The 15,442-nt window shown below is 33.7% G+C and overlaps 2 protein-coding genes across 2 annotated transcripts in view; both read left to right on the forward strand.

Moving 5' to 3' along the window:
* LOC134536880 (arrestin domain-containing protein 3-like) overlaps window positions 1–15,442 on the forward strand; it is a 42,198-nt gene that overhangs the window by 6,053 nt on the left and 20,703 nt on the right. Inside the window, exons 2-3 of the mRNA XM_063376941.1 lie at window positions 11,795–11,947; window positions 14,434–14,645. Of these exons, the coding sequence (XP_063233011.1) occupies window positions 11,795–11,947; window positions 14,434–14,645 (365 nt within the window). The remainder of the gene's footprint in view (window positions 1–11,794; window positions 11,948–14,433; window positions 14,646–15,442) is intronic.
* LOC134536876 (uncharacterized) lies at window positions 954–5,375 on the forward strand. Its single transcript, XM_063376928.1, has 2 exons — window positions 954–1,663; window positions 2,554–5,375. Exon 2 carries the CDS (start codon window positions 2,581–2,583, stop codon window positions 4,912–4,914), a length of 2,334 nt encoding a protein of 777 aa, XP_063232998.1. The 5' UTR covers window positions 954–1,663; window positions 2,554–2,580; the 3' UTR covers window positions 4,915–5,375.

The raw sequence follows: 15,442 nt of genomic DNA on the forward strand, positions 1-15,442 counted from the left end.
AGTGTCCACTTTCCTTCACCATAATATGTATGTTCATAATTTATTTACGATGTTTTTTAATTACTATATTTAAGAAAAGCATTTATTGTGAATATCGCAGCAATTATGTAGGGCTTAAGGTATTTATTGTATTCCAAATATTGAGTATGCCATTTTTATTGCCTTTATTAAAAATAATATATATGTTAACAATGTAACAAAATTGCGATATTTTTGTATTGCTATTGCAATTTCGTTTCTTGTAAACATTATTGTAGACTTTTTCATATTGAAATTAAATTTGCTATAGGGTTGTTTGTATTTTAATTTTACAGTTATAAGATTTTTTATATGTTGTTTACTGTTTACAAACATTTGAAAAATATTTCCTTAACCATATTTCAATTTCCATGGCAATAGTCTTGTTAGCTTTTCGGGTAACTCTTCTACATGGATGATAAGATGGTGCGACATCTAAAACATATCACACCACCTTTACATAACTATAAAACTAAGAGGTGTTTTCTTTACATAATATTAAAGCACAATGTTTCCTTGTTGCGTAGGTGATTTAGAATTTCCATTTATCTAGAAAAATGGGCTTTCAGAATGTTTTTTAACACACAGTGTTTCGGAAGGTTTTTGAAGAAAAAAATTGACTACCAGTTTTATTTTTTTGCAGCTGAATTCGGGCACATGCATGAAATATAATTCATCCGTAGGAAGCGCAATGGTTTAAAGTATTGATGTTGAAGATTTGAAAAGATTTATTGAAATAGTGTGAGAGAACGAGTGAGTTGAGTGAGAAGATGTGCGCTCTCAGCCACATGACGTGCGCACTTGCGAACAAATAAATAATCCATTCCGCCTCTCCATGGCGAAAGATGAGTGAAAGAGAAAACCTGCTAACCCCTTCCCCTCCTCCGGGCACGATAGAACCGTATCGGCTGTGTGTTAGAGGGAGAGGGAGATAAAACCTTCGAGGTTCTGTTAATTCCTCCTGCAGGGTGTCTACTGACCGGGAAATTCGGGAAATTCGGGAATTGTACATGAGTTTCACAACCCGGGAAAAAAACGGGAATTGTACATGATTTTTGCTTAGTGTACGGGAATTTTTTTTCTTTGCTCGTGCAATTTTCAAAGTGTTTTCACTTTTAAATATATCTCAATACAGAAGCCTTCGCACAGACCAATAAGATTTATGTCAGTTGCTTGATCAGAAGTCCAAGAACGGACTGATAATTTTAGCTAAAACATACTAGAGACTCGTAATTGCTTTAGCTTCTAATGCACGTCAATCCGTACTTCGGTCCAGAGATGTGAGGGGAATATTAAGAAGAATTTGCTGGCGACACTGTATTTTCTCTCGCTCTGTTTTTCATTTCGTCAGTAGTTTCAACGTCTCTAGTAATTCACTTTGTTGTTTACCTACCTAATCAGGGCTTACTGCGTAATAATTTACTTTTTTTTCTCTTTAAGGATGCCTTAGTTTTATGTTGCGTGTGTTTACCTAATCAGTGCTTACTACGTAATAATTTACGTTTTTTTCTCTTTAAGGATGCCTTAGTTTTATGTTGCGTGTGTTGTTTACCTAATCAGTGCTTACTGCGTAATATTGTACGTTTTTTATTCTTTGAGGATGCCTTAGTTTTATATTGCGTGTTTTTTGAAGCGGATTTGAAACGTGAGTACCATCATTATTATTTATTGATCTCGTTTACACCCGCTCCTTGAGTAACGTTGTTCAATTTCTGCTGTTTTTAAGTAACGACGTCTGTTATTTACAGCATAATTTGAAGTAGCGCCCTTTTGTCTTCTTTCATTTATGTGAAATTTTATTGTATCCGTTTAATGGCAATGTTATTCGCGTAAGATTAATTCAATGCAACGAATTAATAGTGTGATGAAAAACAAACGCTATTTTGCTTTCCTTAATAACTTTTCGCGTCTTTCAGAGTTTATGGTCTTAAGCATATTTCAGATATATTTCTATAGTTTGCATTATGTAGAAATATCTCCGATGACCGAGTTTTCAGCCACTGTTTGTATTACATTTGGCATGTCAGCAGCTGCTCTGGTGAGCAAAGCCAGAATCTTCCAGGGCTAGTTTAACTTCAGTCATTAGGATTCTCTAGTGGCTAGTTACAAACAAATTGTTCTAGTAAACAACAGTCGGGAATTACGTTAACTGATTAAATAATCTAAATAATAATATAAAGTGTTTAGTTTATGCTTTGTTAAAGCATACTGGAGGTTAAATGTATTTCCTCCATTATAACATACGCGATAGTATCTTGATTAAAATGGTGTTAGGCAAGCATGATTGGAAAACAAATTATTTTCATTGACTAACACACTTATGGAAAAAAAATATATTTGACTAGCGCTCTGTTTTTCACTAACCAATTATGAAATTACTATAGGGGCGGGTGTAGCTACTTTAAATATTAGTGTCTTACAAAGTATTATATGGCCTGTATAAATTCTTATATCCTATTTTACTTGCATTTATAAATACTCCTAATGTTAACTGTCTTCAAAATTTACCCTTTTTTCATTTTTATGTTTTTGTAGATACGTGATTCCTTTATACTTGCCTCAATGGCTAGGCGTATTCGAGGAAGAAATTCATTTCAACCACAATGGAAGGAAGAATTTCCATGGCTGCAAGAAGTCGATGGAAGCAATCATTCTGCCAGGTGTTCAGTCTGTAGAACTATTTTCTCGGTTGAGTCCATGGGAAGAACAGCTGTTGTCAGTCACTCAAGTGGTAACAAACACAAACTTAGATTAAGTAGCTCTGAGAAGTCCACCTCTCTTGACACGTGGACTACAAAAGCCGGTTCAGTTCATGTGGCAACTGCAGTAGCAAATGCTGTAGCTGAAGCTTCCTCTGTGTCTTCACTATCGAAGCTCCCTTCATTAGGTTTGGGCTCTACTGTTGCTAGCAGTTGTGAAGTTTCACAGGTAGGGCACCAAGTAAAACAGCATACTGTATCAACCAACCGTGGTTTAAGTAGTTATCTTAAAAGAGATGAAGTCACACGTGCTGAAACATTGTGGTGCCTCCAAACAGTCATGAACCACGATTCCCTCAGAGGAGCTGCTAGTAGTGTTAGCCTCTTCAAAAGAATGTTTCCGGACGATTATATTGCTAACAGCATGCAACTTCAAAAAGATAAGATTTCCTATGTTATAGTATATGGTCTATCTCCTTACTTCCATAGTGAACTTAAAACTCGCATTAACAGTTGTGACTTTTTTAGCTTGGGTTTTGACGAAAGCATGAATAAAGTAGCACAAAAGCAACAAATGGATTTGTCTGCAAGATTCTGGGACATTTCACAAAACAGAGTATGTTCTCGTTATGTAACATCAGTGTTCCTGCATCACACCACTGCTGAAGATCTTCTTAAAGCTATAAAAGCAGGCCTAGAAGATTTGGATTTTTTGAAGATCATTCAATTGTCGATGGATGGTCCTAATGTAAATTTCAAATTATTGAAACTTTTGGCTGAAGATACCCGATCTTTTCCAGATGCTCCACAATTTCTTGACATTGGATCTTGTGGACTGCACACTGTTCATAATGCATTTAAGACTGGTATCAAGAAGACTTGTTGGGACATAATGGAGTTCTTCAGAGCTTTATACTATTTGTTCAAAGAGGCTCCGGGTCGACGAGGCGACTATACACAGGCCTCTGGATCTAATGTGTTTCCTCTGAAGGTATGCTCAATCCGCTGGGTTGAGAATGGAAGAGTAGCAAAAAGAGCTAGGGAAATGTTGCCACATGTTGACAAATACATAAGTTCAGTTAAAGGCACAGCCAAGGAACCAACATGCCGTAGTTTTTCAACAGTTTCAAAGGCAATTAAAGATAATCTTCTTACAGCTAAAATAGCTTTTTTTGAGGGACTGGCTGAAAATGTGGAGGAATTCTTAAAGGAATTCCAATGTGATGCTCCAATGGCACCATTCCTCTATGATGCTTTAACAGTTTTAGTGAAGCATGCTATGACGAAAATTGTCAAGAAGAATGTTCTTGAGAGTACTTCTCTTCAAAAAATAGACGTTTTGAAGCAAAATGAGAGCAATTCATTTATCTGTCTTAAAGACATTAAAAATGTTGACCTTGGTTATGGGACAAGGTTAGCTTTGGGAAAGTGCAAGAACGTCTCCGAAAAAGATATTTTACTCTTTCGTAAAGATTGTCGCACTGCTCTACAGCATTTTGTAGTAAAACTAATGCAAAAGTCTCCTCTGAAATATCCTTTGACCAAAGCATTAAATTGTCTGAACCCGTGCCACATGTCTACAAATGCTGATGCTTGCAAACAACTTACATCTGCTCTTGAAATTGTTCTTAAAGCAAATCTTTTTTCTGCTACCACAATAGAAAGGGCTGACCGTGAGTACAAGGTTCTGTGTTCACAACCACTTGTAATGGAAGATCTGAAGACATATTCACGATCCGAGACTCGACTGGACGCGTTCTGGATGAAGTTGATAGATGGTAAAAAGGAGTATGAAAACCTCGTTCCAGTAGTTAAACTTCTCCTAACCGTATCACATGGGAATGCACCCTTAGAGCGTGGATTTTCTGTAAATAAAGAGATTTTAGTAGAAAATATGAAAGAAACGTCTGTCATTGCACAGCGTCGTATTTATGACCATGTAACCTATGAGGGTGGATTGATGAAACTTGACATTACAAAACCCATGATTCTTTCAGTAAGAAATGCGCATTGCAGGTATACAGAAGCACTCAATGAACAACGACAAGCGAACGCAGATGCTATGAAACTTTCGGAGGCAAATAAACGTGCTGCTGCTGAGCTTCGAGAGCTTAAGGAGAAGAAAAGGAAGTTGATTGAGGATGCTGAACGAGAAGTGTCCATCATCAACGAACGTGTTAAGGAGCTGCAGAAATAAGTACCATAACTTACTTAGAATTGAAATCGAGTTTTCGGACTATTGTGGACCTGTGAAATAATTTAGTCATTTACAAAAAATTGAAGGCTAGAATTTAACTTTTCATAAAAATTGTATTTTTGTGTTATCAATGGTGTAATGTATAAAATATTACAAGGTCACTTATGTTTTTATCATAATTTGTTTTGAAAATAGTGTCGTGTAGTGTGTTTATATTGTTTGTATAAATGTCACAGTGTTGAGGCAGAAGTGTTATAAGGTATACAGCTGAACTTTATCAGGATACGTTACTAAAAGGGTTGTTACCACGGACAGGTTTTCAAATAAACCTTTTAAGACCAAGTGTTCAGGCATGTGTATGTATGCTTGCATATGTTTGTAAATTTTGTTTAATCATCTTTATTTTTGTAAATCTTCTGAATATCTTTGCAAATTAAATTTTTGAAACTTAGAAATTACTATAATTTAGTTTCTGTTATGTTAGTAAAGTGCAAAACTTTTGTACAGGAATTTTCTCAGAAGTGTACAGGAATGTACAGAAATTGTACAGGAATTTTGCTAGCTCAGTTTGGTAGACACCCTGTCCTAGATGGCAGGCCGCAGAGCGACCACCAGCAACACCCTTCCCGTATGAAGGCCATCTCGCCACTGACGAGCTGGAACTAAGCTCCTGACCTCCCTACATAGTAACAGTCACCCACATAGGCATCTAGACTCTTTAATGATCATATGATACAAAATTCATTGCTTTCGGGCCTGTGACCGTTTTTTACCGTGCACCAATCGCCTTAAAGCAAAATGATAGTGCGGAAACAATGACTTTATATAGGTAACACAGGTCTGCAAAAATTTTTTTGAAAAGTTTTTTTGTTAAATGGTTAATATTTGTTTTAATTGTTTTAAAAGTAATAGAAAAGGGTATTCATATGATATATACCACGTCACATTTATCAGATTTAGATGACATAGTATTTGAATATAAAAAAGAACAAAACAAAAATTTAATAAAATGAATGAGAATCATTTTAGAATATTTTATAAAGTTTTATTGAGTCTATAGCTATTAAAATACAACATTAAGGTATACATAAAGAAAACAATTAATAATGTTTTCTTTTTGGAAAAAAACTGCGTTTTGTTGGTTTTCGTTTATGATTTTTTTATTTCATCTCTGTGTATCATCCAGCAATAGTCCACCATCATATTAACATCGCAACGGCCTTGATATCTTCTTTTATGTCCTGATGAAACCATTCACCTTGTTCTTCACTGTAGTCGCCTAGATTTTTTGGGAAACAATCAATGTGAGACTTCAAAAAATGAATTTTCAGACTTATATTACAGCCTAAATTTTTATTGGCGTTTGACATTTCCTGGACAATATTTTTATACGCAGGATCTTTTGTGTTGCCTAGAAACTTAGATACGACATTTTTAAAGCCATGCCAGACATTTCGTTCCAAAGTTGTCATCACTTTTTCAAATTCTGTATCCCTAATCAGTTTCCTGATATCAGGTCCCGTAAATATTCCCTCTCTCAACTTCGCATCAGATAAGCTAGGGAAACATGAACAAAGATACTTGAAAGTATTTCCATCTTGCGGTAATGCCTTTACGAACTGTTTGATCAAACCAAGTTTGATGTGAAGTGGTGGAAGCAATATTTTTTTTGGGATCCATCAAGCTCGGATTGGTGACATTTTTTACTCCAACTTTCAATTCCATTCTAATTTTCCAATCAGTTTTTTTCCAATGTAAATTTCTTGCTCTACTGTCCCATTCACAAATATAACAAGGGAATTTTGTCTAGCCTTGCTGTTGACCAAGAAGCATGCATATGATTTTTAAGTCACCACAAACTAACCATTTGTGTTCGGTGTATTTTTTTTTCTCCAAAACATTTTTCAAGTTTTTGTAATTTTCGGTAAATATTTACTTGGGCGGTATTTCCGAAAAAAAATGTTAAAAATCCGAAAATACCTTTATTTTATGCTCTTCAACTTCCTCTTTTCATTAAAAGTGGCGGAAATAAGAAATTCCAAATACTTTAGGAGATATCGAATTTTTAAATTTCATCATATGTAGTTGAGCGGTATTTGCGAAAATAAATGTTAAAAATCCGAAAATACCTTTATCATATGCTCTTCAACTTCCTCTTTTCATTAAAAGCGGCAGAGATAAGAAATTCCAAATACTTTAGGAGATATCAAATTTTTTAATTTTGCAATACAAGACCTGTGGAACCATTCGAGCGACGCCATTTTTGTTATTTTGCCGTGTGTTCGTGAATACGTGAATCGTGAATGCGTAATTAATAAAATGGTTGATTAGGTCAGGTCAGTTACATTATTAATACTTTCAAACTAAGCTGACATTAAAAATTATTTTGTGAATTAATTTTAATGGCTGTTTAGTTTTAAAATATTTATAATGTAACTGACCTGACCAAACAAACCCGGACAGAGGGTGAACAGTAAACTAAAATGGTCGGTTAGGTCAGGTCAGTTACATTATAAATACTTTCAAACTAAGGTGATATTAAAAATCATGTGAATTAATTTTAATTATTCTTTAGTTTTAAATTATTTATAATGTAACTGACCTTACCTAACAAACCCGTAACAAAGGATGTACAGTAACAACTCACGTAAATTTTTTTGTTACTTATTACTTGCGCAACAATATCAAAATAACAAATAAGACTTTAAAATTAGAAACGTTAAAAACTCACCTAAGTTGGAGGCGGTAATTAAACACCGTTTTAAACAATAATTGAACTAAATAATCACGTATTAGTTCATTTGAATTCTGGCCTATCACGAACAATCACGTGACATCATTATCCAATAAAAAAATAGATACTCGTACGTAAACAAGAAACATTGGTGCACACACGCCACAGGAATGCGCTGGTTTTGTGCTGAAATTTAAAAATTCGATATCTCCTAAAGTATTTGGAATTTCTAATCTCCGCCAATTTTAATGAAAAGAGGAAGTTGAAGAGCATAAAATAAAGATATTTTCGGATTTTTAACATTTTTTTTCGGAAATACCGCCCAAGTAAATATTTACCTAAGTTTCTTTAAGATAAACTGAATTAGCTATAGGTATCGATGCAAATTTATTGCTGATATGCAAAAGGACATTCAAGTCTGTTATTTTTAATTTTTGCTTAACTATTGTAGCTATATTGTCCGCAAATATAGCAAAATTTATTTGGATTGTTTTTGCAACTCCGAGGAGCCATAGTTACAGATTTAATAAAACATACTTTTATTACACTTTTTTTTGCAGTTTAAACCACTATGATTAGTAATAGACTACATAAAACTTTTTTTTTTAATTTTTCTCACTGGTTGGTAAGTTAGTAACAATAGACTATAGGATGGTCTGTCATAGAGTATAGAATAGAAAATAGATCATGGAATCAATTTTGTAAAAAAAAAAAAAAAGAACTTACCGATCTAACGAACTATTATATATTTATCTCTATGCAAAAAGAATGTGACGTGATACGTTAAAACAAAGTTTATATTTGCTATATACAGACCAACATCTACATGTTTGTGATAAATTTATTTAAAAAACTTTTTCATCGCAGACCTGTGTAGGTAATCAATGATTAAATTATTTATTATCTGGATCAATAAATATCAATCAGCTTAATTCAAAACACATGCAAAGTAATTGTTAGAGAAAGAGATAAAAAATATACCCGAAAAGAAAATATTGAGATTATAGAAAACCCCAAGACAAAATTTGGCAGACGCACATTTAAAATTAATGGTAATGCCATCTATTGACGAAGTTGAAAACTAAACTTTTATTATCACCTTTAGTTTGCTAGCTGCTGCGTGCTCTACTAAGCAGACAGGTCTCACCAAGGAGAAAGATACGAAGTTGCCAAACCTTACTATATATAACTGTGTGGTGGACATAGAGAAATTAAGCACACTCACTGTGTCTATGACCTATGATTTTCTTTATAAAAATTTATTGACCCATGGCGATTGGTTAACGGTGTAGAAGTTGATGCGCTGCAGTGCCATCTAGTGAAGTTATAAAAAAAATTGATACCGTAGTAACTTTCTCCATAAAAAAAACTTTTATGTGCTAACTTTCGTGATGATCGGTCAAACACTGACAGTTTATCAATCTCTTGTATTTTTATGTATATATTTAGGTATAGATATTATGCTATAATCCAGCCCTGTTTAGTATATTTTGGAATACCACTTTTTATAATTCATTTTTAAATATGATATTAACGTACAGGATATCATAAAGTTCTATTCTATTGTAGCAAAATCTCTCATTTTAGTATATTTTATGATACCACATTTGTATATTTTAATTATTCTTTATTACTTATAATAATAATTATAAGTTGCATCAGATTTTTGAAATTCATCGGTCCCTGCACGAGCGCCAAAGTGTGTGTCTTACGCTTCGGCTTTTGCAATTGAGTCCTTGCGATGTAGATTCGACTTAGTTGTTTTTGCATATTGTTTCGTTTGTGCGACGAGAGCAGTGCTTAGCATGAATCACGAGTTTATATGTAACTATACGTTTTTGTGTTCAGGTGTAAGATAGCTACTCTGTTAAAGTTAATGCTAAATGCCAGTGCACCAATAAATAAGTGTTTTCAGCTGCTTTCTTTAAAATTATGTTTGTCTCTGCTGCATTTTGATGGAGCCTATGTGATGGAGCCTATGTGATTAAGTAATTCGTGCTAAGTGTGCAGTGTCTCATTCGCCGGTCAGATTTGTTTGTATTTTCAATTTTTTATGTTAATGTTAGTATGTATTTCTGTAATACTTGACATCGTGGCTTGTTGCCCCTTGTCTGCTCCCTCCGTGCTTTTAATTTTCAGTGGTCATATTACATTGAGCAAATGATTAACTGCTTGTTAAAGTCCGCGATGCACTGTCCAGAAATGAATTTGCTAATGCTCGGTTTGAAGTTTAGGCATTTTGTATTTCAATCTGCTATTTTGGCATCGTGTGTTGTGGGCTGTGTGTGAGTACGTCAGGGCAGTGTTGGATTGCTAGTCCCTGTTTAACTTGTACTTGTGTGGGCCTGCCGCTCTGTAACTCTGCCTAATTGCGAATTCTGGGATGAAAACCACACATCTTTCCCTTGGGATCGTGCCGTGTAATCTCAGTACTAAAATTTGTAATCTTGCTGTTTAATTTGTAATCCTTGAATCTCTATGTTAAGAGTTGTGATTGAATTTTTACGACAGCATTATATTGTGCCAGTATTGCGTAATCATTTGAACGTTTATGTAAAATTGTATATTTATATTAATCATAGCACATTTGTCTGTATATCCTTGCACAGGATATTTTCTGCATCAAACTTTTTGTGCATTGTGGCATACTGTTATGCTTTATTACTTGTAAGATTTATAATACTTTGTTCTAATTCAACTATTTAATCTGTCTTGTAACCGACTAGATTGTTCTATTATTTAATTCTTGCTTAAATGTTTCAGGTATCTGTTGTACATTTTAAGACAAGTACCTACTATGTTCCGATGCCTGTCATGAAACATATTTTTTTTATATAAAATTTACTTCATGTGAAAGAAACAACTATTTTAATATTTGTCTGAGCATGTGGCTGTGATCACAGAAACATTTTAAAGTTATAATCATTGCTAGTGGCAGATGGAGAATGTGTGTACTTGAAAAGCAAATATTTAACATGCTTGGCATTGAGCAGCGCGATGCATTGCTGTGTGGTTTTTCTAAGGCCCAGTTAATAAACTACGCAAGAAATGCAATAACGCAAGTGATGCATATTATAAGTTCATTTGCAACATGAGAACACATGAATTTGCTCTTTATTGAGGTTAGATGTTTACAAATCTCTGGCGAGTTCTACAAGACTAGCTTGCATTTATTATTTTATTTTAATTCTAACTTAGTTACTCAGCACAAGTAAGTTTAATCAGTTCAGAAAATTAAACCTACACTTGTGAATTTATTTATGCCTCAACTAGATAGAGAAAGATTGCCATTGGTTGATCACATGGAACCATTTCTGTTGACAAGGATTGTTAACATAATTGATGCTGGTATAATGATTAGGAAATTTTTTACTAGACATGGGTTGCATGTGAAACTTGAAGGTAATTAGAGGCATGCTGCCATCATCTGTAGCACAATTTATTCGTTTGAATGTGGAGATTCTATCATGACAAGTTATTTCTTTGGGATTTTCTGTGCAGATAAAAGAACAAAACTCTTTATTAACACTACTGCCTTAGTTTGGTGCTCAAACACTACTAGGTGACAATGAATTTCCAATTAACAGAAATAATGATACAGATTTTTGTGAGATTAGAGAGACTGTAAATATGGTACACAAACTAAAGATAATGTTCTTAAAGACAACGTCCTTAATAAAGGTACACTTTGTAACTGTAGACATAAATTATACATTGGCTGTGAAATAAATACTTTTAATTAGGTGTATTGTTTAACACCCCTCTGTCAAACAATAATGGTCACTACACCAAATATTATACTTGTTTTTTACTGAACAAGGTTGATAATAATGAAATTAGTCTTTCTTAATGCCAAATTACATTATTATATCTAATTACAGCAGGATAAAATTTATTTATGGTAAGGAAGGACCTAGTTTTGGTAAGCAAAGAAAAGTTATTTCATTGGCACAATCACTTTCATCCTTGGGCATTCCGTTGACGCACTTGTCCTGTCCAAGTTTTAATAACGAGCCCCAGAAGAGGAAGTATGACTAACGCATGTACTGATAGCTTCCGTATTTCCTTGTTACGACATAGGTAGTGTGATTATGCAGTTCCTGAGCATACCATATGCAAGTCTGAATTGCTCTCACTTCATTGCAGGAATAGTGATCCGGTTTAAGGGTGAAGCTGAGGTAAAGTGGCAGGCCTCTGAATCACGGAAGAACGACGATGGAACATCAAGCAATGTCACTGTCGAATACACTGGGCAGGAGCAGTACTTTGAGAACAAGTTTAATCTCCTTGGTGGTGGCAGTATGTATACGTATTTTTTATTAATGTACAAAATAATTTGATGGCTCTTCTAATTTGAACCTAAGCTTTTAAAGTAATTTTAATTGTTTTTTGATCAGTAAGAATATTACAGGTAAATCTAGAATTAAGGTTTGTAGGTGCTTCATAAAATAAATAGCACTGTTTAAATAATGTATGTTTTAAAATTGTATCCATATTGTTAATTGGTAGGTATATTAGCTATTATATTCAATGCTTATAATGATTTAAACACTACATTGTAAACTTTGTAGTACTTTAATGTGTTAAGTATCAAAATGAATATGAGCTGTCAAAGAACACGCACATTATTCTTAACACTCCTAATGAAGATCTTTAAATTATATTTATTGTGCAATTACAGTATATTGTTAAAGTTATTAAAAAGAAAACACGATCATGAAAAAATTTCTTTCGTAGCAGGCAAGGTACAATATCTTTGCAAAAAGTGATATATTTATCATAACTTCTCATTATAATGGTTTGGCAGGGTTTAAAAGCAGACTTACTATAGGTTCTTGATAGTGGTTTACAAAATAACTAAGTATATTTGATGGTACTTTAAGTGTATGTAGTATTATTTAATGGTGATAATATACATGAAAGTAGTTATATTTATTTATTGAAGTCATTTTATGGTTTAAAAATAAGTTACTAACTTGTTTTATCATAATGATTGAGATCTGAAATGTAAATTTGGTGGATGTAAAACCATTGTAAATCCTGCAAGTGTTACCTCCATGTAATTTTAATTACACATATTTCATAGATTGCTCATGTTCTGGTGCTGAACATGCAGAGTTTATGCTGTCTCAAAATTCAACTGTTTCTGCGCACTACTGTGTTACTTATAACTAGAATGATTAACTACACGTAAATATCTACCAACAATACTACTATAGGGACAAACTAAATTTCTTACTAGGGTTACGATTATATGGTGAATTTCAATAAAAAAAAAAAAAACCAAAAAGCACATCAGTGCACAATATAACACTGAAATGCAACAAAAATAATGAAATTAATTAGTATATTTAATCAAACCTCAAGTCAGATTACAAAAAAATAATATTTTAATGTATTAAATTCAATGAAAGTAAACTTTTTAGCATGGAGTTAGTGCCAAAATTTAAGTACTAAATATATTGGAAATATTTGTGTTTTTTTTATATTGCAACTCTGTTATTAGCAACTAATTTTTATTCAAACACACATATATACTTGCTTATTCATTTGAATTGTTCCAGTTTGTTGACATGCTTATTACAAATTATTATTATACTTGTAAAAGTGCATCATTTGATCAGTCAAAATGACACTGTTTTGGTAAAGTAAGTATTATTGAACAAGTAAGTGTCGTGATTGTTAAAAAAGGTGCTGTCTTTATAAACAAACAGAGTTCATAAAGAAAAACAATAACACCGATATCTCCTGTTTTAGAAACAAATTTGGCCTAAAGATGGAACCATAAAATCTTGACTATTTATTACTTAAGATATGAATAAATTTTTGTTTGTTTGTAATTTTTCTGAAAAATGGCTATTACATACATCTGATTGGTATGTTAATTGGAGCATTAAAGCTCTTGGTAATAAACCGTGTAAACTCTTTATAACGTCACTCGATTTAACGACAAACTCCTTAAAACGTCGAATTTGCTTGACTTTGGTTGGTTTACCTTGTTTTCTATACAATAATACACACTATATAGCATCACGCTCACTCTATTTAACGACAAAAATACGGCATTATAAATCATTAAGCAGTACTTTCTAAGTTGCCGAAGTTGATAAAAACTGCAGCTGTGTACGTTCTTTTGTTTGCTGTTTTGTTGTATTATCTAGCACGTATTTACTTCGACTGACGTACCGGAGATTCAAAGAAATTTTGTCTTTTGTTTTTGTATGATGAATTTGCATATGTTTACCTCGGTCACTAAAATTTGTCAAGTTGTTACACGTTATCATTATCGCAGTTGCTTACAGACTTTCGAACTGTAAACATGGCGAGTAAATGAAAATCTTTGTGTATTGACGAGAAAGTTTTATTAATACGCTCAATAGAGGCGGGAGAAAAGATCATTGATGTTGGAAGACGCTTTGGATTTAGCCGCTCTACCATGTCTACAATATGGAAAAACAAAGAAAAAATAACAAACTATACGCAATAAGTGTTATTTGTATGAATATTAATGTTAGTGTGTAAAATGTGTACTATATTAGTAAATACATATTATGTATTATAGAATAGTAAAATTATATCTTTTATTTCTCTCCATTTCACGACCACACTCTATAACGCCGAAAAATTCTCAGTCCCTTAAGTGTCGTTATATAGAGTTTACACTGTAATTTGAAATATTATTTTAAAATGCTTTTCTTTTTTCCGTTCGTTTTTTTTTTAATCATAGGGGCAAGACTGTTATACTGGAAGGTGAACATGGTGTTATTTTTGTTTGTAAACCTTAGCTGGGGAGACTATCATCCCGGAAGGTGAAAACACTTACCCCTTCGTTACTCATCTTCCTCCCAACCTGCCGCCCTCGTTCGAAGGCGAGTTTGGTTTCATCCGCTACACCGTCAAGGCGATCCTGGACAGGCCGTGGAAGTTTGACCAGGAGGTGAAGGCTGCATTCACAGTGATCACGCCTCTGGACCTGAACACTCACGCCACTGCGAAGGTGAGGAGCGGGGTCGCTTAAGCCGTTGTGCTGCTCTCTGTAGCCTGTGTGTCGTTCAGGTTACGGTTTAGCAGAACAGTTCATCGCCCTATAGATAGATCCACGTAGTTTTGGAATTGTATGTACATTCCATTTCGATATGCAGAATCCATTTTAGTCTCAGAAGTTTAAACTAGCCTCAAAGATATATTCAGAACATATTTAGAAGGCAAACGAAGAATAATAGTCGGTCATTTTGGTATATAGTGTTATACGTTATAAGAGTGAAATTTCTATTTTTATTCACTTTTTGTTTAGTTTGACAATGTAACATAACTGCAATTGTACAGGAGATCCATAAAAATGTCCCAGTTTCAATTCTGTATTATAACGGTTTAATTTAGACTATTCACAACAAATTATACATGAAATTGAAGGTAAACTAGCCTAGTTTGGCTTACAAATTTTCAGTACATCTATCCCTCACTTAGCACGACTAATTCATTCCAAAAAATGCTCATGTTATTCGAAATCGCGTAATCTGAAGCATTAGTTAAATAGCAAGGCTTATTTTTTAATGTGTTCCAAAATTGTTTAGGATAATATACTTTGCTTAATATAAATTAAATTACACTCAACTATAAATAGTCACACCATATATTGCCTCCCATCGCACTTTGTTGGACAAATACGACACCGCGTAACGGGAGATACCTGGTTATGTACTTTATCGTCAGTCGACTGGCTGACTTGCCCGCCTGAGCGTGACCAACTCACGTCACATTATTTTACAAACAATACTTTACTGACAGTGACAC

The sequence above is a fragment of the Bacillus rossius genome, chromosome 1, assembly GCF_032445375.1.
Source record: "Bacillus rossius redtenbacheri isolate Brsri chromosome 1, Brsri_v3, whole genome shotgun sequence".
Classification (NCBI taxonomy): domain Eukaryota; kingdom Metazoa; phylum Arthropoda; class Insecta; order Phasmatodea; family Bacillidae; genus Bacillus; species Bacillus rossius.

What these genes read in the sequence shown, in the direction of transcription:
- LOC134536876 (XM_063376928.1), top strand. Translation starts at nt 2,581, where the DNA reads ATGGCTAGGCGTATTCGAGGAAGAAATTCATTTCAACCACAATGGAAG.